At 37.7% G+C, this 27,920-nt stretch overlaps 4 protein-coding genes across 5 annotated transcripts; 3 read left to right on the top strand and 1 right to left on the bottom strand.

The window, feature by feature from the left end:
- Positions 1-8,215: 8,215 nt before the first annotated feature.
- Positions 8,216-9,093, top strand: LOC122019740 (ethylene-responsive transcription factor 1-like). Its single transcript, XM_042577236.1, has one exon. It carries the CDS (start codon positions 8,316-8,318, stop codon positions 8,937-8,939), a length of 624 nt encoding a protein of 207 aa, XP_042433170.1. The 5' UTR covers positions 8,216-8,315; the 3' UTR covers positions 8,940-9,093.
- A 138-nt stretch (positions 9,094-9,231) lies between these two features.
- On the top strand, positions 9,232-10,409 carry LOC122019741 (glycine-rich cell wall structural protein 2-like). The gene has a single exon (XM_042577237.1). The coding sequence runs from the start codon at positions 9,753-9,755 to the stop codon at positions 10,275-10,277; it is 525 nt and encodes a 174-aa protein (XP_042433171.1). The 5' UTR covers positions 9,232-9,752; the 3' UTR covers positions 10,278-10,409.
- A 370-nt stretch (positions 10,410-10,779) lies between these two features.
- LOC122019739 (serine/threonine-protein kinase SAPK3-like) lies at positions 10,780-14,157 on the bottom strand. The gene is made up of 9 exons (XM_042577235.1): positions 13,799-14,157; positions 13,454-13,528; positions 12,492-12,593; positions 12,303-12,356; positions 12,127-12,219; positions 11,953-12,045; positions 11,423-11,527; positions 11,241-11,339; positions 10,780-11,161 (listed from the first exon to the last, which is right to left on the bottom strand). Exons 1-9 carry the CDS (start codon positions 13,919-13,921, stop codon positions 10,886-10,888), a joined length of 1,020 nt encoding a protein of 339 aa, XP_042433169.1. The 5' UTR covers positions 13,922-14,157; the 3' UTR covers positions 10,780-10,885.
- Positions 14,158-19,859: 5,702 nt separating this feature from the next.
- LOC122020039 (calcineurin B-like protein 1) lies at positions 19,860-24,973 on the top strand. 2 transcript variants are annotated; one of them, XM_042577747.1, is made up of 9 exons: positions 19,860-20,170; positions 20,524-20,763; positions 20,863-20,945; positions 22,002-22,061; positions 22,642-22,750; positions 22,826-22,878; positions 23,874-23,954; positions 24,031-24,143; positions 24,547-24,973. In XM_042577747.1, exons 1-9 carry the CDS (start codon positions 20,113-20,115, stop codon positions 24,608-24,610), a joined length of 861 nt encoding a protein of 286 aa, XP_042433681.1. In that variant the 5' UTR covers positions 19,860-20,112; the 3' UTR covers positions 24,611-24,973. The 2 variants fall into 2 exon arrangements, with proteins under 2 accessions (XP_042433681.1, XP_042433682.1); XM_042577748.1 differs by having other exon boundaries at positions 19,861-20,127; positions 20,524-20,675.
- Positions 24,974-27,920: the final 2,947 nt, after the last annotated feature.

Genomic DNA, 27,920 nt, shown 5'->3' with positions numbered 1-27,920 from the left:
ATATATATATTGTTAGATATTGGGGCCTTAAATGGACTAAAACGATTTAGAGGAAGGAAGCTATCAATTGTTGAAAGTCGTAATTGACTTCAAAATTGAAATCTACGATTCGCGTAGATAGATTTAGACTATTAATTTGCTCAAAACCGATTGAGGGTGAATGAGAAATTAATGTTTAAAGTGAGCCCAAAATAACATTTATTATTCATTAATAAAGTGCATGGGAGAATAGTCTCACATCGGAAATTCGCGATGTGTATTCTCTACTTATTAATGAAGATGTGTTAATGGAGTTAACACAAAAATAAAAAGACAGGTTACCCCTTAGCCCAGGGCGAGCAGGTGCTCGCACCTGTGAGCCCGCCACGTGCACACGTGCGCAATGGGCGCTTTGTAGGCGCACTTTGCACTTTGCACTTTGCACTTACGCATCATCGCGAGGAGCATTGAGGAGCTTAAATTTATGCTCCAGGTGACATTGCAGTGCCTACGTGGCACTCGGGTGACGTGTCAGACTCGTACCTGACGTGGCAGCACCTATGCGGCATCCTCGTGGGCAAAGGGAGATGACTGGACAGTTGACTTAGGGAATGGATGGCTACCGTTGATCAACGTTGATCAAATAGGTATGATGGATCGATTGTGATGCGATCTAGAGCGTTGGATCGTAAAGAGTAACGATCTGACGGCTTGGGATGAAACTTGATCTGAAGCATCGAATGAATGAATCCAGATCCGATGGCCGATGACAATAAGCGCGATCTGAGGGTCACAACTCCTCAGATCTGATGGATGAGATTGAAGTGGGCTTGGTGAAGGGTTACAACCCTTCAGAATGGATGATCTAGATCGATCCAGCCCAAGGAACACATCCACTCACCCAAAGGACAATCAACCTCTTCTTTCAGTATAAATAGAACCCTCCAGATGATGGAAAATTCACACAATTCACTCAATACTCTCTTCTCTTCCTCAAGCATTCATCTCATCTTGTGTATTCAAGAGTCCAAGAAGTCTACTAGAAGGTTCGCTGGTCTCGGAAGTCGGAGTGCTACGATTCCGAGACGTTCGTCGTCGTTGTATCTTGGGAACGAATTGCAACAATCCGTTAAGCACCGACGATCAGTTTATGGAGATAGTGTCGAACACTAGCCTCGACGATCAGTTTGCATACTCCAGAAGCTACCCGGGGAAAAACAGTCGTAAACGATATTTCCTGCAGACTGATATGGCTACCAACGACATTCCGACGGCTGTTCCGACCGCCATTCCGACAACCATTCCGCACGGAGAAAAGCCGGAGAAATTCATCGGAACCGACTTCAAAAGATGGCAGCAGAAGATGTTGTTTTATCTAACAACGCTAAACCTTGTACTATTTTTGCACGAAGACACGCCAGTCGCTACGGAAGGTAGTAAGGCTGCTAGCGATGCGTGGTCTCCTGGAGATTTTCTGTGCCGCAATTATATACTCAACGCCTTGGACAACACGTTATATAACGTATATTGTTCACTGGAGACGGCAAAATCTTTGTGGGAATCCCTTGAGAAGAAATACAAGACCGAAAATGCTGGATTGAAGAAATTCATCGTCGGTCGGTTTTTGGATTTCAAGATGGTGGACTCAAAAAGCGTCTCATCTCAAGTCCAAGATATGCAATTAATACTGCATGATCTGGACGCCGAAGGCATGAAGCTGAACGAGACATTCGCAGTTGCTGCGGTAATTGAGAAGCTCTCTCCGTCATGGAAGGATTTCAAGAATTACTTAAAGCACAAGCAAAAGGAGATAGGGCTGCAAGACCTGATCCTGAGGCTACGAATAGAGGAGGATAATCGAAAGTTATCCGACTACAGAGGAACCAAGCGGACTATAGACGAAATGTCCAACCTGGTCGAGCCGAACGCCAAAAAGCCGAAGCAGTTCAAAAAGAAGGCTCAAGCAAAGAAGTTCAAAGGCTCCTGCTACAACTGTGGAAAGGCAGGACACCTATCAAAGGACTGCAGACGCCCAAAGAAACCAACCAAGGGACCAAAGGATGTTGCGAATCATGTCGCAACCTCCCTTGAGGACTTGGATCTCACTGCGGTTGTATTTGAAGCCAACTTGGTGGATACCAACCCGAAGCAGTGGTTCATTGATACTGGAGCAACTCGTCATATCTGTTCCGATAAAGCGATGTTCTCCAAGTATACTCCAATAAATGGCAGGAAGCTCTATATGGGTAATTCCACGACGTCGCCAATTGTTGGACTCGGAAAGGTTGTTCTGAAGATGACGTCCGGAAAGGAGCTAACACTCATTGATGTACTCCATGTTCCCGACATCAGTAAGAACCTAGTTTCTGGAGCGGCATTGGTCAAGGCCGGATTTAGGCTAGTGTTCCAGTCAGACAACTTTGTACTTACGAAGAAAGGTGTCTTCGTAGGAAAGGGGTACCTAGAAAAGAGTCTATTTAAAATGGTTGTAATGTCTGTACTCCGAAATTTTGATGGTAATAAAATATATGCTTCCAGCTATGTTGTTGAGTGTTTTAATTTATGGCATGATCGACTCGGACATGTGAATAATAATACTCTCGAACGTCTCATCAAATTAAATTTATTACCAAATGTCAATGTTGACGGAACACACAAATGTGAAGTGTGCGTGGAAGCAAAAATGACGAAACTACCTTTTCATTCGGTGGAAAGGACAACAACTCCTCTAGAGTTAATACATAGTGATCTATGTGACTTGAAATTTGTGCAAACTAGAGGAGGTAAAAAATATTTTATTACTTTTATCGATGACTGCACAAAGTTCTGTTATGTCTTTTCTTTTAAGAAGTAAAGACGAAGCCCTAGAGGCGTTCATAACCTATAAAACAGAAGTTGAAAACCAACTTGACAAACGAATTAAAATAATTTAAAGCGATAGAGGTGGAGAATATGGTGCACCGTTTGATGAATTTTGTACAGAATCTGGCATTATCCATCAAACAACGGCGCCTTACTCACCTCAATCAAACGGTGTTGCCGAACGTAAAAATCGGACACTAAAAGAAATGATGAATGCCTTGTTGATAAATTCAGGATTACCTCAAAACTTGTGGGGGGAAGCAATATTATAGGCAAATCACATTCTCAACAGAATCCCTCATAAGAAAAATGATAAAACTCCATATGAACTATGGAAAGGCCGCGAGCAATCGTACAAATACCTGAAAGTGTGGGGGTGCTTGGCAAAGGTCGAAGTACCTAAACCAAAGCAAGTAAAGATCGGACCTAAAACGTTCGATGCGATATTTGTCGGATATGCCCATAATAGTAGTGCATATCGTTTCCTAGTTCACAAATCAGACATTCCTGATATACATGTGGGAACAACCATAGAATCTTGGAATGCGATATTATTTGAAAACGTATTCCCAAATAAAAAGGGAAACGTTGAAAGTGATAACAACGGAAGTTCAAACAAAAATGACGTTACCGAACTTAGCTGTTATAAAAGGACTATTGACGATCAAAGTGAAGAGCCACGTCGTAGCAAACGGGCTAGAGTTGAGAAATCGTTCGGGCCAGATTTCATGACTTTCATGTCAGAAATGGAACCAAGAACATTAAGTGAAGCTCTCTCTATACCCGATGCTCCAATGTGGAAAGAAGCTGTCAATAGTGAAATTGAGTCTATCATGAATAATCATACTTGGGAATTAGTAGACCTTCCTTCTGGTAATAAACCATTAGGTTGTAAGTGGATACTAAAACGTAAGTATAAAGCTGATGGATCAATTGACAAGTATAAGGCCAGACTTGTAGCCAAGGGGTATAAGCAAGAGGAAGACCTTAATTACTTCGATACATACTCACCGGTGACAAGGATTACGTCCATACGAGTGCTAATAGCCATTGCAGCACTGTATAACCTTGAAATACATCAAATGGATGTTAAGACTGCATTCTTAAATGGTGAGTTGGAAGAAGAAATTTATATGGAGCAACCCGAAGGGTTCATGGCTCCTAGAAATGAGAAAAAAGTGTGTCGACTTGTTAAGTCGTTGTACGGACTTAAGCAAGCGCCTAAACAATGGCAAAAAAATTTGACAAAGTAATGCTGTCAAACGAATTCAGAATAAATAAATGTAACAAATGCATTTATGTCAAAAACACACCTGAAGGCTATGTAATTGTCTGTCTATACGTAGACGACATTCTAATAATGGGCAGTAATCATGATGTAATCATGACTACAAAGAAATTGTTGACCAGAAATTTTGATATGAAAGATATGGGTCAAGCAGATGTTATATTGGGAATTAAAATTCTCAGGACATCAGAAGGGATAGTTTTAACACAATCCCATTTTGAAGAATATGTATTGAAAAAATTCAATACGTACGATCTCTCTACAGTGAAAACACCTATGGATCTAAGTCAACACTTAGCGAAAAATCATGGTGAGACCATATCGCAGTTGGAATATTCTCGGATAATAGGCAGTTTGATGTATCTCACAAACTGCACACGTCCGGATATTGCCTGTGCGGTTAACAAACTGAGTCGTTTTACGAGTAATCCAAACGACACCCATTGGAAAGCATTGATGCGAGTTCTCAGATATTTGAAATATACTATGAACTATGGATTACATTATGGAAAATATCCCGCTGTGTTGGAAGGATATTGTGATGCTAATTGGATATCAGATACAAAAGACTCCAAATCCACTAGTGGATATGTATTCATGATCGGTGGGGGAGCAGTATCTTGGAAATCCACTAAGCAGACCTGCATTGCTCGGTCAACTATGGAATCCGAGTTTATAGCACTAGACAAAGCAGCTGAGGAAGCTGAATGACTGCGGAATTTCTTGGAAGATATTCCTAGCTGGGTGAAACCTGTGCCTGCCGTACTAATCCACTGTGATAGTAAATCGGCGATTGGAAGGGCACAGAGTAATATGTATAATGGGAAGTTACGACATATACGTCATAGACATAATACCATTAGGCAGTTGATCTCGAATGGAGTGATTGCAATCGACTATGTTAAGTCCAAAGATAATTTGGCAGATCCTCTAACGAAGGGGTTGAGTCGAGATCAAGTATATTGCTCATCAAGAGGAATGAGATTAAAAAATCTACAACTAAAAACGACTGTAGCGGTAACCCAACCTTGTTGACTGGAGATCCAAGATCTTGGTTCAATGGGACAACGAAGTTACAGAAGTTGTGGTCCAGCACATTAGATAGTTTATCTCTATCCCAATCCTAGGATGAATTTTGTGCTGTCCTACCTCATGTAGTGAGGTTAAACTTATGCTTTTAGTGACTTCTATACCTGATAAGGTGTAGTATGGTAGGATACTCTTGATAGAAGTGTCACCTATGTGAGTGTGAAGACAGACCGCTTCAATGAAACACTCATGAATCCAAGATGGTATCCATGGCCGAAACGGAACCAACCATGAGAACCTAAAGTAGGCGAGATAGATCTCTGTGTGGGTGTTATTGTCTCAGTATACACCAACAGCTGAGCAGTTCAAGACATCACGTTCACTGCGCAGCCTAGTATACTCGATAACATTTCACTACGGAAGGTTCAAAGCCACAAGCTACCTCTCCCGATGCAGTGACTTATCGATTGGACTCTTGTAAAATGTCAACATGCATACACGCATTGCATTAATTTCCATTCATGTGGGGGATTGTTGGATATTGGGGCCTTAAATGGACCAAAATGATTTAGAGGAAGGAAGCCATCAATTGTTGAAAGTCGTAATTGACTTCAAAATTGAAATCTACGATTCGCGTAGATAGATTTAGACTATTAATTTGCTCAAAACCGATTAAGGGTGAATGAGAAATTAATGTTTAAAGTCAGCCCAAAATAACATTTATTATTCATTAATAAAGTGCATGGGAGAATAGTCCCACATCGGAAATTCTCGATGTGTATTCTCTACTTATTAATGAAGATGTGTTAATGGAGTTAACACAAAAATAAAAGGGCACCGTGAACCCGGTGCGGGAGATCATCCAGCTCGCCCACGCCTACGGGGTGCCGGTGCTGGTCGACGCGGCGCAATCCGCGCCGCACATGCCGCTGCGCATCGTCGCGAGGAGCATTGAGGAGCTTAAATTTATGCTCCAGGTGACATTGCAGTGCCTACGTGGCACTCGGGTGACGTGTCAGGCTCGTACCTGACGTGGCAGCACCTATGCGGCATCCTCGTGGGCAAAGGGAGATGACTGGACAGTTGACTTAGGGAATGGATGGCTACCGTTGATCAACGTTGATCAAATAGGTATGATGGATCGCTTGTGATGCGATCTAGAGCGTTGGATCGCAAAGAGTAACGATCTGACGGCTTGGGATGAGACTTGATCTGAAGCATCGAATCAATGGATCCAGATGACAATAGGCGGGATCTGAGGGTCACAACTCCTCAGATCTGATGGATGAGATTGAAGTGGGCTTGGTGAAGGGTTACAACCCTTCAGAATGGATGATCTAGATCGATCCAGCCCAAGGAACACATCCACTCACCCAAAGGACAATCAACCTCTTCTTTCAGTATAAATAGAACCCTCCAGATGATGGAAAATTCACACAATTCACTCAATACTCTCTTCTCTTCCTCAAGCATTCATCTCATCTTGTGCATTCAAGAGTCCAAGAAGTCTACTAGAAGGTTCGCTGGTCTCGAAAGTCGGAGTGCTACGATTCAGAGACGTTCGTCGTCGTTGTATCTTGGGAACGAATTGTAACAATCCGTTAAGCACCGTAGCGGAGTAATATCGTTTACGGAGATAGTGTCGAACACTAACCTCGACGATCAGTTTGTATACTCCAGAAGCTACCGGGGGAAAAACATATATATATATATATATATATATATATATATATATATATATATATATATATATATATATATATATATAATATGATTTAGTATTTAGAATTTAGATTATAATATTAAAGTAAAAAAAAATTAAATATGATGTTCACTTTTAGAATTGTTACGCTGACCAAGTCATAGTAGAGCGCGCCAGTTCATTGCACGACGGGGTGGGCCGATCATTATCTTGACGGAATAAAAAATTTTCAATCCAATTTCACCCAACTTAAAGCAGATTGCGAGTTAGATAGATCAGCGGCGTAGAATGGCAGTTGAAAAAATTCTATCAAAACCATCATTTACCCTTGAAAGCTTTTATTCCTTCTTTAAGCTCCCGCCTGTTACTTCGATGGAAGGAGCTTGTCAATGCTTTCGTGGAAGAAAGATTGAATGCTCCATTTCACTTATAGCTCGTATAAAAAATGATCTTCATCTTCACCTGTGAAGCTAAACTGACAACAAGGTCCCTTTTCATTGCTGGCATTCTGTATCTGCAAATGAAATGATCTCTTACGTGTTAAAACGGTAAGACTCCAACCAAAATAAAAAATATATATAAAAAATAATACAAATTTTATGTTTGTGGTACGGATTAAACAAGTTAACCCATGAACGTATCAGTGAATTTCGTCCGATAGTAAATGATGGACCTACGTAACTTTAAATCCCTACAAAATTAAAATTTATGGATCTTTGTGAAAAATGCCACTCTTAATCATCAACCTTCTTGCGAGTTTATTAAGGCAAACCCCGATAAAAAAAATAATTAAAGGAAACCACAATGAAGGTAAGGAAAGGCCTCCACTTCATTTATTATTCTCCACTACAGTTATTTTAATACAAGGCCGGAATATTTAATTTACCAAACTTCGATCCAGTGTATTTTATTTAAGTTTTTTTTTCCAAACAACATGAATAATGTCTGAAAAAATCATTCTATTTCTTAATTATTTAATAATTTATTATCTTTCATATAATCTCCGAATAGATTTACATACTTCGCATAATCTCAAGACGGATTGGGAAGGGCAAATATAATGGACGGTCGACTTCAAACTGTGAGGAAAGAAAAGGATGTCAATTATAAAATCATAGATTGAGATTTACATCTGTTTAAACGTGGAATGTTTAAATTATATTCTAATCGAACTATTTAATTACTTAAAAATTATTGAGCAAAAAGTATGAATTCCCTTAAAATATGAAGACAACATAATTATCTTCACGTGCTAGAATAACAAGGAACCTTCAAAGAAACACACGAGCCAGGGAGGCCAAGAAAGCTTCGAATCGAACTCATCGCCTTCTCCCCTTCCTTCCGCCCATATATAAACCTCCACTCCTTCCCTTTCCTCTCATCGGCCATCGCCATCGCCATTGCCATCGCCTCCATCCGAATCCCCCAAATCGCTCGCTACCCTAACACCTAGTGATGTCCGGCAGCGCCGACGCCGAGCTCGCCCTCCTCGACGACCCCGCTCTCTTTCCGCTTCTGCCGGCCATCGGTTCCTCCGGATCCGTGCCCCTTCCTTTCCTCCCCGATGACTCCGACGATATGCTCGTCTTCGGTGCCCTCGCCGACGCCTTCCGCTTCGGATGGACCCCCTCGCCCTCGCCCTCATCCGCCGGAGCCCCCGATCCCTCCGCGCTGCCGACGATGTCGTCCGCCTCCAGGGGACGGCACTACCGCGGGGTGAGGCAGCGGCCCTGGGGGAAGTTCGCGGCCGAGATCCGCGACCCGGCGCGCAACGGGGCGCGGGTGTGGCTGGGGACATTCGAGACGGCGGAGGACGCCGCTTTCGCTTACGACCGCGCCGCCTTTCGGATCCGCGGCGCTAGGGCTCTGCTCAACTTTCCTCACCTCATCGGCTCGGCCGGTGATTCGCCTACCTGGTCTTCTTCCTCTAGTTCTTCCTCAGAAAAGCCGTCGCCCAAGCGGAGGAGGAAGAGAGCGACGGCAGCTGCTCCAATTGCCAGAGTGTCGCCCGCTGATCAGCCGGGGATCCTCCCGGAGACCGAGCGATCGGGTAACGCCAAGCATCTCTCGCCTCGGTAAGCTGAATGGGTCGAGGGTTTGTGCGTGTTCTCAATCTATTCAGATGTTCATCGTCCTCGGAGTTAATAAAATTATGGGCCAGGCGTAGGCCTGCTTCAGCCCATGTAACGGCCCATCGCCATTCGTAAATTCGAGTCCACCGGTCCGGTTCAAATCATTCGGCGATGGCCGTCGAGTCGAACGTTAATTAATTTATAAAATTGCAGCGAATTTAAATTCGTCAAACGAGATGATGCAGTAGAAGAAATGAAGTGGCCGTCGACATCGTTGAACTACAGCAGCAACCAGAGATTTATCACTCATGCACCGTCACCACCACTATGCCACTACCATGTCCCCGGATTGCGACGGCTAGCTGCAAGATAAACATACATACAAATATCTCCCCGGCTGCAAGATAAACATATATCTTCCCTACTACCACACCAAGTTGATTATGATGCACAACAAACTAATTTAAATCATGCATTAATTACATTGACTTTTTATCGCATTACAAAGTCAAAACGATCTCTCTCTATATATATACTTCTACTACAAAGACATCCATGAGGCTCACATTAGTCACGATGGATAGACTTCCACTAAAATTTAAGATAAAGAAATTAATATAATCACTAATTGATAATTGTTTATTGTATTGCATTGCATGAACTAAACGATCCTTGTCGCTATTCAGACGTGATAAGATGGCGGTAGTGGAAGTTTGACCACCGCAATATCTTGCTATACTGTTATTATAAATACCTACCTCGTTAGTTAATCCGAAGCACCATCACCAGCATCTCGCATCGCATGCCATAATAAATCATCATGTCTTCCACCACCACCACCACCACCATCAACTCCTTCCTCCTCCTCCTCTTCTTCTCGTCGATTCTATGCTTCCAGTTATTTATAACTGTCTCGAATTCCAGCCCCTCCGACCAGACTGGGGGCGGCGCAACCAGCCCGGAGCAGCCAGCCGGAGGATCCGGCGGCGGTTCCGGCCCCGGGTGGGAGTACAGGTGGGGGTGGGGGGCAAGCCCGGGGGCAGGCTGGGGTTATGGCTCCGGCTCCGGCCAAAGTCCTAGTGGAAGTGGGAAGGGGTTCGGGTACGGGTCCGGGTCTGGATACGGGTCTGGCTCCGGATTCGGTTACGGGTTCGGTGGAGCGGGCGGAGGCAGTGAGGCCGGGCGAGGAGGAGCTTATGGTTACGGAGGTGGATACGGCGGCGGAGCCGGCGGCGAAGGTGGCGGCGGCGGTGGCGGGGGTGGCGGTGGCCGGGGTGGCGGCGGCGGCGGATCGGGCTTCCGTGGAGGACGGCCGCCGCAGTTCTCGAATCGTAAATGTTGTTGATGTAAGATGGAGCCTAAAGAACATGACATTATGTCAAATAGCAGTACATGTCTTTTATAGCAACTCTGTTCGATCATTCTGCCAACCTTGGCAAAGATATCAATACATAGATGGAAAATATTAATCTGCTTAGATTTCAAATGAAGATTTAGATTGGTGAATTGCGTCACTAAAAGAAGGTCCATCCCGGACAAAAATGACATGTTAGTGGTTTTAAATTAAAAGATGTGGATTGTGACCTATTCTTTATGTTTGCACTGTCATGAATCGATGATCGATGATGCTTTTGCAGCTAAAAACCTACTAACTGAGCACTTGCAGTTATGGATTTCTGTATTAGATTTTGTAAAAGATGATGAAGTTTGAAAAATGCATAAGAATCCAGTGAAAAGCTACAAGTTTGTCTATAGCTAGCATGCAACACGAAGCCTGTTTGTCTTTAGCTAGCATTGATTGTATGGTATCGCAAAATTAGATAGCAAATGTAAGATAATTAGCTATGTATAGAGCAGAGGATTCATTCGGTCACTTTTTATTGAGTAGCAAGACCTTGTGATTGTTTGATCATGAACGCTTGTTCTTACAGAATTATCATCTTTCTGCACAATTCACATTGGCGCCAAAAAGTCACCACTGCTATCGACTTCAGAGTCGATATCAGCTTCAAGTTCATCAGTTTCCGCTAGCTCAGAAAGCGTACGGTTGGAAGCCGTAGGGCATTCGGATGGTTTCTTAGCTTCTTCGATGATGCGCATTATCTCTTCCACACTTTGTAATGCTTGATCATTCTCTGTTTCGTAGTTTGTCTTCTCGCTATTCATAATTTCATTGGGTAAGTTCTTCAGAAACCATGGATGCTTCTTTATCTCTGGAATTGTGATCCTCTACATACAAACCAAGGCCGTTGACGATGAAAAGAGGAAGTTCGATGAGACAGAAAATGGAAACGAGCAATGAACACACCTTTGATGGGTCGGCCACGAAAATTTGCGATAGAAGTTGCCTGCACTCTGGGGATACGCGTATATAGTCCGGAATGGAGTAATTGACACTTAATATTCTCTGTTTCAATGTCATTGCTAACAAAAATTACCAGAAAGAAATTTGAGAAAGTGACAACAGATCATTGTTTTGTTAAAACTTACACTGATAGTCTTCCTGAAATTTCTAGGATCTTCTGGATCCTCAAATGGGTACGAGCCAACTAACATTACATACAATGTGACACCGCAAGACCAAACATCTGCAATCTAGAGTCAAGAAGAAATAACATCTCTATTGTTATGAAAATGAGGACCAAAAAACCAGAACTCTGCAAGATTAGAAGAAATATGAAAAAAAAAACAGTAAAGCTGAGGCGGTAGGAATGGTTAAATAGATTGAAGCAATTATAGAACATAGCATTCCCCTAATTTCCATACTAACATCCTGATATCAGACATGTTTTTAAGAAGACTAAGTGAGATTCAATTTGTATGCTTGAATCACATTAACTTATTGACTGCTACTGACTTGGTAAATCCTTTTTTCAAACAGTTTCCCTACCAAACTAATGATAATAGTCTAAAAAAAACTTCTTAAACACATCGCGATCATGATAAGAAGGTTTCATTTTCTGCCACAAACACCTATCCTGTGTTCAAACAATATATATGGAACTAGGCATTCAATTTACCTTTCCGTCGTATTCTTTTCTTGACAGAACCTCTGGTGCAATGTAAGCAGGAGTGCCTACTGTTGACTTGGGCTGTGAATGCAACAAAGCAGACTGCAAGACAACAAGGGCAGTCATACAAATCAACTTTAGCATTGAAATTGATAGAAAGGCATAATCAGCAGATCAGTTCACCTTTGAGTACCCAAAGTCGCATATTTTAACACGCGGTGTAGGACTTCCATCCAGGAGTGTATTCTCAAGTTTAAGATCACGGTGACAGATTTCCTGAGGGGGGAAAAAAAAAGCCAAGCTACTGAATGACTACCTTCTCCCTAGAAGAATTCTGATCAAACATAAATGTAATGTACCATAGAATGACAATAGCTGACTCCTGATATCAGCTGCTGAAAAAAGAACCTTGCCTGTTGAATACAAGAAAAAAGAGATTCACACAGAAATTATAACTAAACATAAGCTAATATACACACAAAAAAAAGAGAAAGAGTGTTGAATGTGACATTCTTGACATAAGAAAACATGTTAAGCACTTAGATAACCTCATCTTCACTAAACCGACCAGCATTGCATATCCTTTCAAAGAGTTCACCGCCAGCAGCATATTCCATAACTATAGCTAGGTGTGTTGGTGTCAGCACCACCTGCAAGAAACCATCTCTACAGCAAATGATAACATTTTATGAACTCAAAAGACTCTAATTATAACTTACTAAATTGCACAAGCATAAAGAAACATCAAACAAACATGAGAGAATTTTTTCATGTTTTCTTTCCTTAAGTATATTCACATGCATATTTAATGAATAAATGTTTGACTACAAGAAACATTTTCTCTCATGCCTGATAATTGAATCTACAAGTAAATCAAGGTCGAAGCTCTTCATGGAGGTTCCCATTATGCCTAGTGGAAAAGAGCCTCTGTATATTTTCTTAAAGTCTGTATATTTGCACATGATTGCAATATTACATAGCTTAGATGACTGTGTCTAGAGCATAAGTATGCATGGCGATTAATATCAGATATAATCAGCAAACACTTACGACAAGATCATTAAGCCATGAAACTAAGAATAATATAGGTATTTTACTGCAAAATAAGAAGGAAACAGATTAAAAAAATATTTGAGAAGCTAGATGGCTAGAAAGAAACGGCAAGAGGAGAATTCTGCGATAGATGCTTTAAAATAGAAAAATATTATCATTGTGCAATTATAGCCAGAAGTTGAATAGAGTAACAGTAAGATGTTTGCAACACAGTTAAAACTACTTGCCAACGCATATACAAGAACAAGAGACATCACACAAGAAAACTAGAGAAGAATTTTAATCTTGATCCCTGTCGTTGACAACATAATAATGGTGGGCTATCTACATTTCAAAAGTCTAAAACATATTTGCAAATTTGCACAGATAAGGAAGTGAAAAGAAAAAAAAATCACCAGTCGTGACTTGTGAGACATCAACTACCTGTGAAAATAAAATATAAAAGTCGAGTTTCTACCTCCTTAAACCGCACAATATTTGGATGCCTCAATGACCTGTGGTTAATTATTTCTCGTTGTACATGCTCATCAATCTGAAGAAAATGAAAGGAATCATTCAGCTTCAAAGATATACAAGCCACAACTTCACACAAGAATTTTTAACAAACATAAACGATTCAACTCTCAAACCAAACGCTCAAACAGATAACAAACAGTCCAAAAGTCTCCAATACGTCGATCGCACTAGAAAACTGAAAAGAAAAACAAAACTCCCAAAAGCAAAAGAAACCAAGCAGTAATATTTCATAGAACGATTTAACCACAAGGACAGAATCTTTTCCCACAAGATTCCTTTTTTTTACCTTCTTCCCTCTTTCAATATACTTGACGGCGACGAGCTCCCCTGTCCTTTTATCCTTCACCAACCTCGCCACCCCAAAATTCCCGGCTCCCAGATCCTTCAGCGACTCGTACCTCTCCTCCATCCCTCCAACCCCGAACCAATCACGGAAAGGTCGCAAATTGACAACTTCTTGGATCAGGCAACTGATCGAACACCACCAGGGTCGATAAATCGGTCGTCGCTCCAATAGTTCCCTTCCCCCGTGGGAGACGTTACGGGCAACACCACCTCCAGGACACGCGTAGCGGGAGGACCAGGTGGGCGGGCGTTGCTGGTGGTGGCTGATGGGTCGCGATCGCTAAGAATTGAAGGTCGCTTTAAGGAAGGACATCGGAGGGCCTAAGCTCTTTACTGTTGACTGTCCTAGTTCTGATTCGTTTCTTCTCTTCGAGTCCGGATCCTGTGCAAGGGAAGTTGGAAATAGTGATCTTCAAATTTAGATGGTTATTAAATAAAATTACTATTTCTTTCTTATTTAATTGGAAGAAAGTTACCTAATCGATTTGTTTTCAGCAATACTAATTAAGACATGTTCGTATCTTTCAATCAAAACATAAATGCAACATTAATGAGCAGCTCTACGTGTCCCTTTGCATTTATTAACTACTTACACCAACAAATTTGACTTTTTTTTTTTGGAAAGAAAATGTTTTGTAAAGAGACCGACGGAGGAGGAATCTTGTGTTTTTTAATGGATAAGTTGAAAGATAAATTAGGAGTAATAAATAAATTATATTTGTTATCGTTATGAATGATTTATATTTCGATAATTTATCCAAGTGTATTTAAAATTTTAAATTTATTAAAAGGGGTATGTTATTTTATTATTTACTAAAGGACATTTTTTTTTTAAGTGTAATTTTTATTTTATCCTCTTGACAATCTAATTTTGTCTATTATTTTTCTTTTCTCTGTCATTTTCTCTCTTCTCTATTTTACAAACCTGCAAAATATATGAATAACATTATATAAGATTTAATCAATTTTTAATAACATTTTAATATATTTAAAGAAGCCAAAATTTGAACTCCTTGTAATTTCATATCAGATATACGTTGGACCTGATATAATGTGGATTTTTTTGACGATTCTTTCATTTTATATATTAACATCAATAAAAAATTGAAATAAATAATGAATATCATATTTGAACTCCTTGAAACCTCATATTATATATTAATATCTATAAAAAATCAAAATAAATAATGGATATCATATTTGAACTCCTTAAAACCTCATAAATCCATATGAACTGAAATGAGTGCAATCGGATCTCTCTAGGTCTATCAGTGGATTTTGATTGAAACCCGCTGATGAACTTAGAGAGCTCCGATTACACTCATTTCAGTTCCAGTAGATTTCTAAAATTACAAGGAGTTCAAATATGTTATCCATTATTTATTTTGGATTTTTCAAATATATTAAATTATTATTAACAAAAATTAACTAAATCTTATGTAATATTATTCATATGTTCTGCATACCTGTAAAATAGAGAAGAGAGAGAAAAATGATAGGAAAAAAATAATAGAAAAAGGATAAAATAAAAATTGTACTTGAAAAAATAAGTCTTTTGATAAATATTAAAATAACATACCTTTTTTAATAAATTTAAAATTTTAAGCGTGCTATTTGATAAATTACCGTTTATATGCTACTTTACCATTTCTTTGATGCATAAAAAGTAAATATAACATCTGATTTTTTAAAAATTCTCTAAATCACCATTAGGATAGTGACTTAGTGTTCTAGAAGCCCAAACTCAACAAATTAAGCCCGACCTATAGAATTATAGAACAAACTTAATCGTAATTAATTAATTAATTAATTCAAAATCAAAGTGATATCCGCTCCGTCTTAAACTATATTAAACTTATCGTGCACACCAATTTTGACTTCCAGGCATATCTTAATTAATTCAGGGAGAAAAATACATATTTAAAAAATTAGTTTATTTTTTCAGAATAAAAACTTTTGGTCTCGAACTGTAAATTAACTTACCTGAATAAACACGGACTGCCCTTTATTTTCATTTTCTTCGCATCTTAATTTTTAAAAAATATCAAAATAATATCTTATCTTTAAAATATTTTTATTTTAGTAAACTATTATAATAAATAAAAATTTTATCCAAAAACTTTGATTTTCTAAAACTAAGATGCCGATAACAAAACTAATAAATATTATATATATTATGCAGGATTAATCTGAACAAACTTGTATAGAATATATCCTTGAGTTTGACTTTTAAGTTAACTTTTATTAGTTAAAAAAAATAAAGAGCAATTGTCTAAATATTTTATTTTTTGTCCATATAATTTTTTTTTTATTAATTAGCCATCCAGTCGATAAATTTTTTTCGACAATTTATCAAATCACGTACCTAGACATCTTAATTGATCAAAAGATGTATGTAACTTTGGTATTTACCAAAAGACGTACTTTTTCAAGTGCACTTCCCTTTTTATCTTTCTGACAAATCAAATTTTTTTTTTTTGTCAGTTTTCATTTCTCCCTCTTCTCTTTCCTATCTCCTTTTTCATCAACGACATTTAAGATTTAGTTAATTTTTTAATAATATTTTAATACATTTAAAGAAGCTAAAATAAACTATGAATCGCAAATTTGAACTCCTTGTAATCTCAAAAATTCACAGGAACTGAAATAAGTGCAATCAGAGCTCTCTAGGTCCATCAGTGGGTTTCGGTCAAAACCCACTGATGGACCTAGAGAGCTCCAATTGCACCCATTTCAGTTTCTATGGATTCCTGGTGTTGCAAGGAGTTCAAATATGCTATCAATCGTTTATTTTGACTTTTAGAAGGTGTTAAAATATAAGAAGAAAGAATTAGTAAAAAAAATTCATATCAGACCCACGTTGGGCCTGATATGATTCCATATCAGGCCCAATGTGGGTCTCACTCTATTAGGAATGCTCAACTGTTTTATGAACTCTTCATTTCATAATGGATGTGTCTATGGTTGCTCTAACACTGTATGGACAACAAAAATTAGAGAACAAAAAGCAGAATATGCTGAGAAAATGAAAAACAAAATTACTATGGTTCACAAAGCAGCCAAAGAGAAGAGAGCAATGACTGAGGCTATGTGTTGTGAAGAGCTATTGAAGTCAGAAGAAAGTGCGGCCAATATCACGCCACAGGGCAGATGCCAAAGCAAGGTTGTAGCTGCCTCAATTCATGAGAAATGGAGATAGTAACAAGATGTTATCTCATGCATACTTTCTAGCTTATGGTGTGTTACTGAGGACTTCAGCTTGTATCATTGTAAGAAAATGAGAGGTATTTAATTTACCAGTCCAATTCTTCTTGTCTTTATAATTCTTCATAAATACTGTATTTTGTCTCTGTAATTCATTATGAGTTTTATGTTTGGATCAGTAGTACATTCTTTCACTTGTATACTTACTGCAAGCTAAACATAAGAATGCACTAAAAAAAACATCATATCAGTTCTAACATAGCCCTGATATGATTCATATCAGGCCTAACGTGGAGGTTTTTAACTGATTCTTTCTTCTTATATTTTAGCATCTTCTAAAAGTCAAAATAAACAATTGATAGCATATTTGAACTCCTTGCAATATTAGGAATCCATAGGAACTGAAATGGGTGCAATCGGAGCTCTCTAAGTCCATTAGTGGGCTTCGGTCAAAATCCACTTATGGACCTAGAGAGCTCCGATTGCACCCATTTCAGTTTCTATGGATTCCTGCTGTTGCAAGGAGTTCAAATATGCTATCCATTATTTATTTTAACTTTTAGAAGGTGTTAAAATATAAGAAGAAAGAATCAGAAAAAAATTTCATATCAGGCCTAACGTGGAGCCTTTTTGCTGATTATTTCTTCTTATATTTTAACACCTTCTAAAAGTCAAAATAAATAATGGATAGCATATTTAAATTCCTTGCAACATCAGGAATACACAGAAATTGAAATGAGTATAATCGGAGCTCTCTAGGTCCATCAGTGAGTTTTGACCGAAACTCACTAATGAACCTAAAGACCTCAGATTATACTCATTTCAGTTCCTGTGGATTCCTGATGTTGCAAGGAGTTCAAATATGCTATCCATTATTTATTTTGACTTTTAGAAGGTGTTAAAATATAAAAAGAAAGAATCAACAAAAAGGCTCCACGTTAGGCCTAATATGAATCATATCAGGCCCAATTTGAATCTCACTCTATTAGGAATGCTCAACTATTTTAGGAACTCTTCATTTCCAATGTAGCATTTTATTTTGACTTAAATCTCAGTTCATGATGTATGCCTTTGTTAGGGGTTTGAAAAATTATGCACATTGGAAAAGCCTCAACTGCTGAATACCTCTTCAAATATGTTGGATTGGTTATTGAAAAGTAAGAATTTTTTGCAATTCCTCTACCTTTTGCTTGGTATCGTTTTCCCATTTAAATAATTGACACACTTTCCTTTCAGCCTTCAGAATTTGGAGTGGTGTCTCTTTGTCTTTTTCCCTTATTTCTCATAAGTGATATCATTTTCTGGATTAATTTTCTTTTACAAAGAAAGAAGAAATAAGTGAGTCATGACTTATTTGCAGTTACATGCTAGTAGAAGAATTAGGTCTATCTGGTATTGTGTCAATTCTATTGATTGGAATTATACGTATCTTCTTTTTTTTTTCAATAACTATACTATGACTATTTGTTCTAAGTGTTTGCATTTGTATTTCTTACAGGTAATAAAGCATTCTCCAATTTGTCAGAGAACTCTCAACATTTTGCTACTACCTTTTTCCACTTGATTTCATCACTAGCTGAAACATTTATGTAGGAGGATATGCATTGATGTCCTTATTTATTTTTCTACTTAGAGCAACCATAAACACATCCATTATGAAATGAAGAGTTCCTAAAACAGTTGAGCATTCCTAATAGAGTGAGACCCACATTAGGCCTGATATGGAATCATATTAGGCCTAACGTGGGTCTGGTATGATTCATATCAGGCCTAACGTAGAGTCTTTTTGTTGATTTTTCTTCTTATATTTTAACACATTCTAAAAGTCAAAATAAACAATGGATAACATATTTGAACTCCTTGCAACATCAGAAATCCATAGGAACTGAAATGAGTGCAATCTGAGGTCTCTAGGTCCATCAGTGGGTTTCAGTCAAAATCCACTGATGGACCTAGAGAGTTTCGATTACACCCATTTCAGTTTCTGTAGATTCCTGATGTTGCAAGGAGTTCAAATATGCTATCCATTATTTATTTTGACTTTTAAAAGGTGTTAAAATATAAAAAGAAAGAATCCGTAAAAAAGCTCCACGTTAGGCCCGATATGAATCATATCAGGCCCAACGTGGGCTTGATATGATTCCATATCAGGCCCAATGTGGGCATGATATGAATTTTTCATTGGGCCTGATATGAATTTTTTTTTACTGATTCTTTCTTCTTATATTTTAACACCTTCTAAAAGTCAAAAAAACGATGGATAACATATTTGAACTCTTTGCAACACCAAGAATCCATAGAAACTGAAATGGGTGCAATCGGAGCTCTCTAGGTCCATCAGTGGATTTTGATCGAAACCCACTGATGGACCTAGAGAGCTCTGATTACACTTATTTCAATTCTTGCGGATTTCTGAGATTACAAGGAGTTCAAATTTTTTATTCATAGTTTATTTTAGATTTTCTAAATATATTAAAATGTTATCAAAAAATTAACTAAATCTTAAATATCGTTGATGAAAGTGGAGATAGGAAAGAGATGAGGGAGAAAAGAAAAATGACAAAAATTTTTTTTGATTTATCATAAGGATAAAAAGGGAAGTGGACTTGAAAAAATACATCTTTTTAAATATCAAAGTAATTTTTTTTGTCAATTAAGATGTCTAGTGCGTGATTTGATAAATTATCAAAATCTTTTTGATACATAACAGAATAGAATAGAATAGAATAAAATAGAATAGAATAAAATAAAATAAAATAAAATAAAGTAAAATAGAAGCCACGAAAACCACCCAGTCACCGACCTACCAACCCCGGTGGGACGTTACTATGCAAAGTTCCAAATCCGCCCGAATAGCGACGAATAACGGAAGCCTCTCCACCGATCAGCCAATCAGCGATCCCGTCGGGAGAATCCAAATTCCAAACAGGCGAAGGCACTCTCGTAGAAGAGAAAAGGGGACTCAGATTTCCTTCCGTCGCTTGTGTTTGTTTCGCCTCGATCTCCCTCTCTGCTTCCCTTGATCTCGTCGCTTCCTTCGTCGAGGTCCTCATGGAAACCCATCAGGTCGGCGCTGCATCCGAATTTTATCAGGGATCGGTTAAGGAAGGTTTCGATTTTGTTTTGAGAATTTATTGCTCAGAATTGTTTATTTATTTTGGCTGTATCGAGTTTTGAAACTGTCGTTTGGTATTTTATTTTTTATTTTTATCCTTGTTTTGTCCCTTTTGGTATTTATAATTTTGTATGCTTAGATGATAAAAAAATAGGTTGTTTTCCTAAAGTTTTGAGCTTCAGCTATTGGTAACTTGATTCCTCTATTTGGTCCCGGAAAAAGGCTTCTGCTTTATTAATCCAGGGTTAGCTGATGTAGTTGCGAAGACTTAGGAGATAGTTGGTTTGGTTTTCTTTTTCTGTTAATTGATGATTGTAATTTTTTTTTCTTTTATTTTCTGATTTCAGGCGAATTGGCTGGATCATGCAGATGGTTGCGTGCTGTGAATTCAAGGCCCAGGGCGGTTTGTGGCTGTTTTAAATGGGCTGTTTACAGTCAAAGGGTCGAAGGCAATTCCCAGGATATGAGGACCCCGTTCTTCTGGCTTCTCAGACAGCATGTTAGTGAATATATGGGTGAAGCATATTGTGGTCTAAGCTGTTATTTCTCTTGCTGGTTTGATACTCATGTGACAGATAATGCATTTGGTGATTTCTAGATGTCATTTTGGTTGTAATCCACTTCTGTTAGTTTTTTGATGGAAGATAAATCGTGGCAGTACTTATATATATATTATATAATTACAGTCACTGTCAGTGAAGTTGAAGCATTGTTTGAACTGTTCAAGAGCATTAGCAGTTCTGTGATAGATGATGGATTAATCAACAAGGTAAACAAAAATTTGCTATTTGTTCCTGCTTTCTTTTGTTCTTGAGCTTTATTTTCTTTGATGATTAGTTATTTTTATCGCCAACCCCACTAAGTGGGATAAAGGCTTCATTGTTGTTGTTGCATTAGTTATTTTAATAAATTTTCATGATACTGGATTTCATAAATGAAATTATGACTATATAGGATTTATAGTCTTCCTTTTTGTTGCCATGGTCACCAATTTTTCTTTCTTTCTGAAACATAATGCTCTTTTGATTAGATGCTGATTACAGGTGAAATTATGATGCTAGGGTTGGACAGGATCATTCATGTACCTCTTGCAAATATGTAACCTAGCTTCTATAGTTATTGGAGAGTAAATGGCTGAGTTTTGCATTTTTTTCCTACAACAAACAATACGCGACTATTTGGATAGAAGACTTATGCGTTTCATAGCTTTCTGGCTTTGTATTGATTGCTGAGAGCCCCAGATGGGATTCTTTACTTCAATACATATAATTAGCTAGTTATTAATGCACTTGATTTGCAGATAATTTTTATTTGACTTGACCTACCAATATTGGCTATGTTCACAGCTGACACTTCCTGTATTTTGACCAATGTGACCATTTTCTCACTCCATCTGATGATATTTGAGCAAGCTAAGCGGATGCTTTGCAATATCTAGAATTTTCTTTTATCGTAGCTTTATCAATTCAAGTTCAACTTGAGATATTCATAATTTTCTCTTAGCTATTATGGATGTCAAACAGTCATATTTAAACTTCGCTTAGGTTAGTTGATGATTTTGCTGATTTTCTGTTATTTCCTAGTAAATTTGTTACATATTTATTTTCAGTAGAGTTCATGTTTTGCATACCCTATCTTGATTATATGTTCAATTAGTGTATGTTTGTCTTGCTAATCACTTTGTGTATGTTGACTACTTAATGGTGATTTGGTGAAGTTTCCCTTGTAAAGCAATAAAACTCTTATTTTTCATTTAGAGTGTCTTGATAAGGCTTAGTTGTTGTTGCTGTAGTGTCTTGATTTGCATGTGTTTTAATTTATGCAGGAAGAGTTCCAACTTGCATTATTTAAGACAGGAAAGAGGGAAAATCTTTTCGCAAACAGGGTACAATGTTATGGAGAGCTCCTTGTTCATCCTGTTAATCTTTTTTCAACATTTTTGCATTAATTGTGGTGTGAATTTGTAGCAATATAATATTGTGATCACTAATACTAACTTCTTCCCCCTCAAGCTTCTCTCATCGGTCACCATGAGATGAGGAATAACAAGGTTTACGAAGACTAGAGAAAGGTTGTACATATCAGTTTGAGAGGTCAACATTCTAAATAATGAAATCATATTTTGGTCAGATTAAGAACATGGATTGTAAAAAATTCTGATGCCTTATTCTCCTTCGAAGCATATTCACAATGGCCTCAAAATTTCAGAATATAAAAATCTTTTTTGGAGGCATGACACTTCATTGTTGGTTGTGACAACATGCCACTACATCGTAGATGCTGGTAACAAAGGGTGCCTCCATGATGTTCTCACAGGACTTGCAACATGCCACTTCCTAGTTATTTTTGATTTCTTGGTTTTAGACGTCTAATTAATAAAAAGATGCTATAAATTAGTTAAATCACTGTTGTTCTTTATATCTAGATACTATTTTGCTAGTTATCAATTATAAGCCCCATTGCAGATCTTTGATCTATTTGATGTCAAGCAAAAAGGTGTTATTGATTTTGAAGATTTTGTTCAAGGTCTGAATGTTTTTCATCCGAATGCCCCACATGAAGATAAAGTTGATTGTAAGTATTTATGGTTTTCTTTGGGAACTTTAGACTGACAAAGAACCTTATTGCAAACTCCATTTGATTCTACAGTTTCCTTCAAGCTTTATGATTTGGATGGTACAGGTTTCATTGAAAGGAAAGAGGTACCTTGATATTCTTTGAATGGCTAATGTTGATTTTGAGCAGTTAGAAGATGCTGGATGTGTCCGTTTAGAAGGCCTTATAAACTCAACTCTTTACCTTTGAACTTCAATTCAGTTCTTAACTGCCTGAATTTATCTATTTTCTATGGGTTTGAGTCATGTAAGTTACCTTTGCAATATACTGTTATTGTGTTTTTTTGTTCATCATGCATATAACATAAGAGTAACACATCTTATTTTTATTTTTCCTATAAGTGAACCATTGAGAACATGGAGAGGAAACTATTTGAGAAAAAAGAACCATGCCAGTACATTTTATTGAAGTTGCGAATATATATGGCTTGAAGATAGTAAACATTTAGCGATGACAATTTGATCTTCTCCCATAAGGAACAGTTCTGACCTGACTTGATTGAGGCTGCCCCACCCCACCCCACCCCACCCCACCCGAAACATAAATAGGGCAGGATGGGATAAAAAAAAAGTAAAGTGCATATGCAGAGCAGGGTGGGAATAAGGTAGAACTTTCTTGCTCCAATCCATCCACCCTAAACATATATCTGATTTTATATTTTATTACCCACTCCGAAATTGATTTGCTTCTCAAGCGAGTCAGGTCTGGGATGTGGAAGAGTTTTTCTTCCCCACTCTAAGAAATTAGTTCAAAGGAAATGGCTATCTGTTACTTGCTATACAAGTTTTTAAGAGCATACCCTGCAGTCACAAATCAAGATTAAGATGAAAACTTATGAATCTGATCTTGATATTATGAACCGTTTTCTTTTCCTCGCTTCATGTCCATTTCCTTATTCTGTAACTTGCGGAATCATGGCAGGCAAGATCTGAAGCAAATGCTAACTTTGCCTAAGGAAGCTCTAATTAAGCTCCATGCACTCTATTACTAATCTGATTGGTGAAAGCATTATCTGAGTATTGGGTGTGTTTTATTTATGACATATGGATACATGGTCCTTACTATTTCATCCGACTTGCAGGTGAAGCAGATGCTTATTGCTCTGCTATCTGAATCTGAGATGAGATTAGCTGATGAGGTTGTGGAGTCGATCCTAGATAAGGTTTGTAGTCACATCTGTTTTCATAACTATCAGAAGCTAGCAAATGCTTCCATGATTCCTAATTTTTCTTGAACAGACATTCCAAGAAGCTGATGCAAATCAGGATGGAAAAATAGATAAAACCGAATGGGAAACTTTTGTTTCTTGTAATCCATCATTGATGAAGATTATGACCCTTCCATATCTCAGGCAAGTCATTCTGCTGTTAGAAAAATTGTACGCATTGTAGCTGAGGATGCCTTGTGCAGCAATAACTTTGTATTTCTTTCACAGTTCTGCACAAATATCAAAGTTATTAAAATGATAAAGATTAAACTATTGATCTTTTTCCATAGTTTAGAATATTTTTTCATGTTGTCACCTAATTTGTAAAGCATTTCTGTTTTATGTGAGAAATTAGATGAAACAAGCCCTAAATTTTCACAGTTATTACATTAGAGAAACTTGGACTGAAAGGATTCTTTTTGTAGCAACCCATAACTTCTGTGAGAGACTTAAGCCACATAATCAGTATGCTATTTTTATTATTAGTACATGTGCAAAAGCACTTCAATCGTACCTGCTCATAAACTGATGCATGTTGAATGTGCAGGGACATTACGACAACTTTCCCAAGTTTTGTATTCTATTCTGAGGTCGAGGACATTGCTACATGATGAGTGTTGCCTTAACACGAACAAGGAGATTTCAAAACAATAAGGCAGTTGCTGTTCCATGAAGTAAAAAAAACAAACTACATTTGAACTGATTGCCATTCTGTCAAAGTTTCTAGCCACAGCTTTATAATGCATTTGCGTACTGCGTTGAATGACTGCTAGTGATTTTAATGCCCTCGCGAGTACTGAGGATGATATCTAGCACGTATACATATGATCTCTCCGTAACTTTATCTCTGCCAAATTTGATGTGGAAGTTATACAAGTTTTTACTTCTTTTTGGTGCATTTTCTTCTGAATTTATGTTGTTCAAATGTATTCTGTAAAATTTATACTCTTAAATATTTTTCTTATGTGTGTAAACATCACCTTATTTGGGCATGGTGTACGTGGTGGAGGGTGTACTAGCTGGTGGCAAAAGGTGGAGTTGTCACCTTAGCAGTCCCTCCAGAATGACTCAACACATTCTAACCTTCTGTTTGGCTGGGATGAGCAAAGATTCATTAACAAAAGAGAAAGGGAGGGGAAATAAAGTATTTATATTCTTCTTATTTGAGAGGGAGGGAAAGTTTATTAATGTAACATGTGTTAAAGTTATAAAATTATCTTTATTTTTGTTAGGGTTGTAAATGAACCAAGCGTTCGTGAACAAGCTTGGTGTTCGGCTTGGTAAGAGCTTGTTTATGTTCGTTCAATATACATAAAATTAATTAAACAAACAAGCTTGAACAGCTCGTTAAGCTAAACAAACAAGCTTGAACACATATGTGTTCAGCTCGTTAACGTTCGTGAACAACGTTCGTGAACAATGTTCGTGAACAACGTTCATGAACAATGTTCATGAACCATATTCATTAATAATATTCTTTTCAATATGCCAAATAAATAATAAAATAAATAAATAAATTTAAATTATCAAGCTCAATATCCAATCAAACAACTAAAACTTTCAAACAATCAAATAAACTTGAATTGAGAGCTTGATAACATCTAAATGAACCAAGCTCGAGCCAAGCTCGAACCAAGCTCAAGTCAAACTTGAATTGAGAGCTTGATAACATCTAAACGAACCAAGCTCAAGCCAAGCTTCAAACAAGCTTAAGCTCATAAAAAATAAACTAAGCCAAGCTTGAACACTCATTTCAAAAGCTTGGTTCATTTTAAGCTCGGCTCGGCTTGGTTACCTTATCAAACAGGCTTGAACACCCCAAAGCTCGGCTCGGCTCATTTACTGCCTTAATTTTTGTTAAAGATTTACACGTTTAAGAATCTAGTGTATCTTATATACATTTATTGGTTAAGACTTATGTGTTCAAATAATTATAGATTATTTGTTAAAGGTCGACTTCGAGGTCGATGTTGACATCGAAGTCAAAGTCGAAGGAGTGCGAGCCTCGAACGGTGCAAGTGTTTTTAATCGCGATGTAAAGAATACCTAAAATAATATTTTTTGAAATTAATATAATAAAATATGAATAAAATTGGAACATAATTTTTTTTTAGTTCCCTTTACCCTCTCTTACAAGTTACACCTTAAATTGGGGTGTAAAAAATTCTTTCATTTCATAGATAATAAAAGTTAAAGTTTATTCTTCCTTATTTTTCTTTTCTATAGCTCACTTCCTCCCAAATAGGATTTCAAATTTCTCTTCTTCTTCTTTATCGTTGTCTCCCCTTTCCCTCACCACCTCCCAACAATATGTAAAATCTGACCACCTCTCAAAAATTTCTCTTAACTCCCAGATACTGACTCTCAACTCCCGGCTCCTTCGAAGGTTTGAAAGGCGCTTTCTATCGGATAAAATTAAACTTCGTCAATGATAAGGAGCAGTGTTTGTCGAGATAAAATTTTGCCTATGGAAGGTGCCTTCAGCGCTATGGAAGACGCCTTCCACACTCCATAAAAGAGCATCGCGACTAGCCCTTCAACACACCTCAATTTACAAGCTTATGTGCGTCTATTTGGCGTTCCGATTGCTCAAGCTTTCTGCTACTGCTTCAAAAAAGTCTCTCTACCACCAAGCTACTTTTTCGAGTCATTCGATCATCTTCGGCAGAACAATAGCAATACACAAGCTAAAACTGACCGAGTTTTTTCTTGTATTCTTTTCAGTTTAAATTTTTTGTTATGGTTTTACTTTAAATTTATAAAATAACTCTATTTTCAAAAACACGTGATTCACCCTCCTTTCACGTACTCACGATCAATTAGTGGTATCAAAGCGAGACCGTTTTAAATTTGTGAACCACCAATCGAGCAGGGGGTTCCTTTATTTTAAAAATATATATCTCATTTTTAATTAAAAATATTCGTATACCTTTTTTTATTTTGATTTTTTTACCATTAGTCAGCATTGGTGAAAATATCCATTTGACAAAATTTGTCATGATATTTATTATTATTATTTTATTTTTTTCTCGAAATTAATGAAACACTTATTTTCTTATCTCTCCATACTACTTACCTCAAGACATAGTCTTGAATCTTCGTGAGTTCTTTTTCAGTGTTGAAAAATGGTGAACAAAGAAATGCTTCGACGTAATATCAACGAACCACCACCATACAATCAAGATTTCAATTACTGAAGGCGAGGAATGGAGTGTTTCTTAGAAGTAAAAATATTGACTATTTGTTGATATTAAAAAAGGCTTCTCCGGAGTTCGGACTCAAAGTTGAATAAAAAGATAACTAAGTCAATTTGTACTATTTTACCTAACAATGTTTTATGCAGATTTGAAAAGTTCGAGAATGCATACGAGCTTTAGATTCAATTGATCAAGCTTCAAGAGGAGCCATTGAAGCTAGAGGAGCAAATCAAAAGTGAATCTAGACTCGGTTCAAATCCAACGGAGAAGCCTATTGAATTAGGGGGTGCGCTTAAAGTTAGTATAATTTATCAAAATACCCTTGTTAATAGTAGTTTAAATAATCTGTATGATAGTTTAGATAAATATGAAATTATCCTGAGTATGGTGCATGATAATCAAGATTTGCATGTGATCCGGTAATAGTGAGGGGTTCCACCGAAGATGGGTCAAATTAACGAAAACCGGGCGATGTGGAAGATAAAGTCAAGCAAGATGACCAAGTCGGCCTAGCGGACCAAGTATGGTCGAGCGGACGACACAAGTGTAGAAGACAAGCAAGCCGGGCAGCTCTTGGCCGGGTAAAATAGCCCTCCGACTATAAAGAAAGCTAAGCAGTAGTTGGTTTCGTTGACCGGACTCTACGTTTGGTCAAACTAAGATAATCGATGGTGAACAGAAAGTAAGGAAAGAGACGAGACAACAACTCCGAAGGACACTACCG

This window comes from Zingiber officinale, chromosome 9A (genome assembly GCF_018446385.1).
Source record: "Zingiber officinale cultivar Zhangliang chromosome 9A, Zo_v1.1, whole genome shotgun sequence".
In the NCBI taxonomy this organism is placed as follows: Eukaryota; Viridiplantae; Streptophyta; class Magnoliopsida; order Zingiberales; family Zingiberaceae; genus Zingiber; species Zingiber officinale.
Note: the sequence above shows the minus strand (reverse complement) of the source record. Positions and strands in the feature narration are given on the sequence as shown.

What these genes read in the sequence shown, in the direction of transcription:
- LOC122019740 (XM_042577236.1), top strand. Translation starts at nt 8,316, where the DNA reads ATGTCCGGCAGCGCCGACGCCGAGCTCGCCCTCCTCGACGACCCCGCT.
- LOC122019741 (XM_042577237.1), top strand. Translation starts at nt 9,753, where the DNA reads ATGTCTTCCACCACCACCACCACCACCATCAACTCCTTCCTCCTCCTC.
- LOC122019739 (XM_042577235.1), bottom strand. Translation starts at nt 13,921, where the DNA reads ATGGAGGAGAGGTACGAGTCGCTGAAGGATCTGGGAGCCGGGAATTTT. An exon ending in GCGACTTTGGGTACTCAAAG is followed by an intron (nt 12,046 to 12,126) that starts GTGAACTGATCT and finishes GTTGTCTTGCAG; the next exon opens with TCTGCTTTGTTGCATTCACA. An exon ending in TCGTGGCCGACCCATCAAAG is followed by an intron (nt 11,162 to 11,240) that starts GTGTGTTCATTG and finishes GTTTGTATGTAG; the next exon opens with AGGATCACAATTCCAGAGAT.
- LOC122020039 (XM_042577747.1), top strand. Translation starts at nt 20,113, where the DNA reads ATGGAAACCCATCAGGTCGGCGCTGCATCCGAATTTTATCAGGGATCG. An exon ending in ATGATGGATTAATCAACAAG is followed by an intron (nt 20,946 to 22,001) that starts GTAAACAAAAAT and finishes TAATTTATGCAG; the next exon opens with GAAGAGTTCCAACTTGCATT. An exon ending in TGGAGTCGATCCTAGATAAG is followed by an intron (nt 23,955 to 24,030) that starts GTTTGTAGTCAC and finishes TTTCTTGAACAG; the next exon opens with ACATTCCAAGAAGCTGATGC.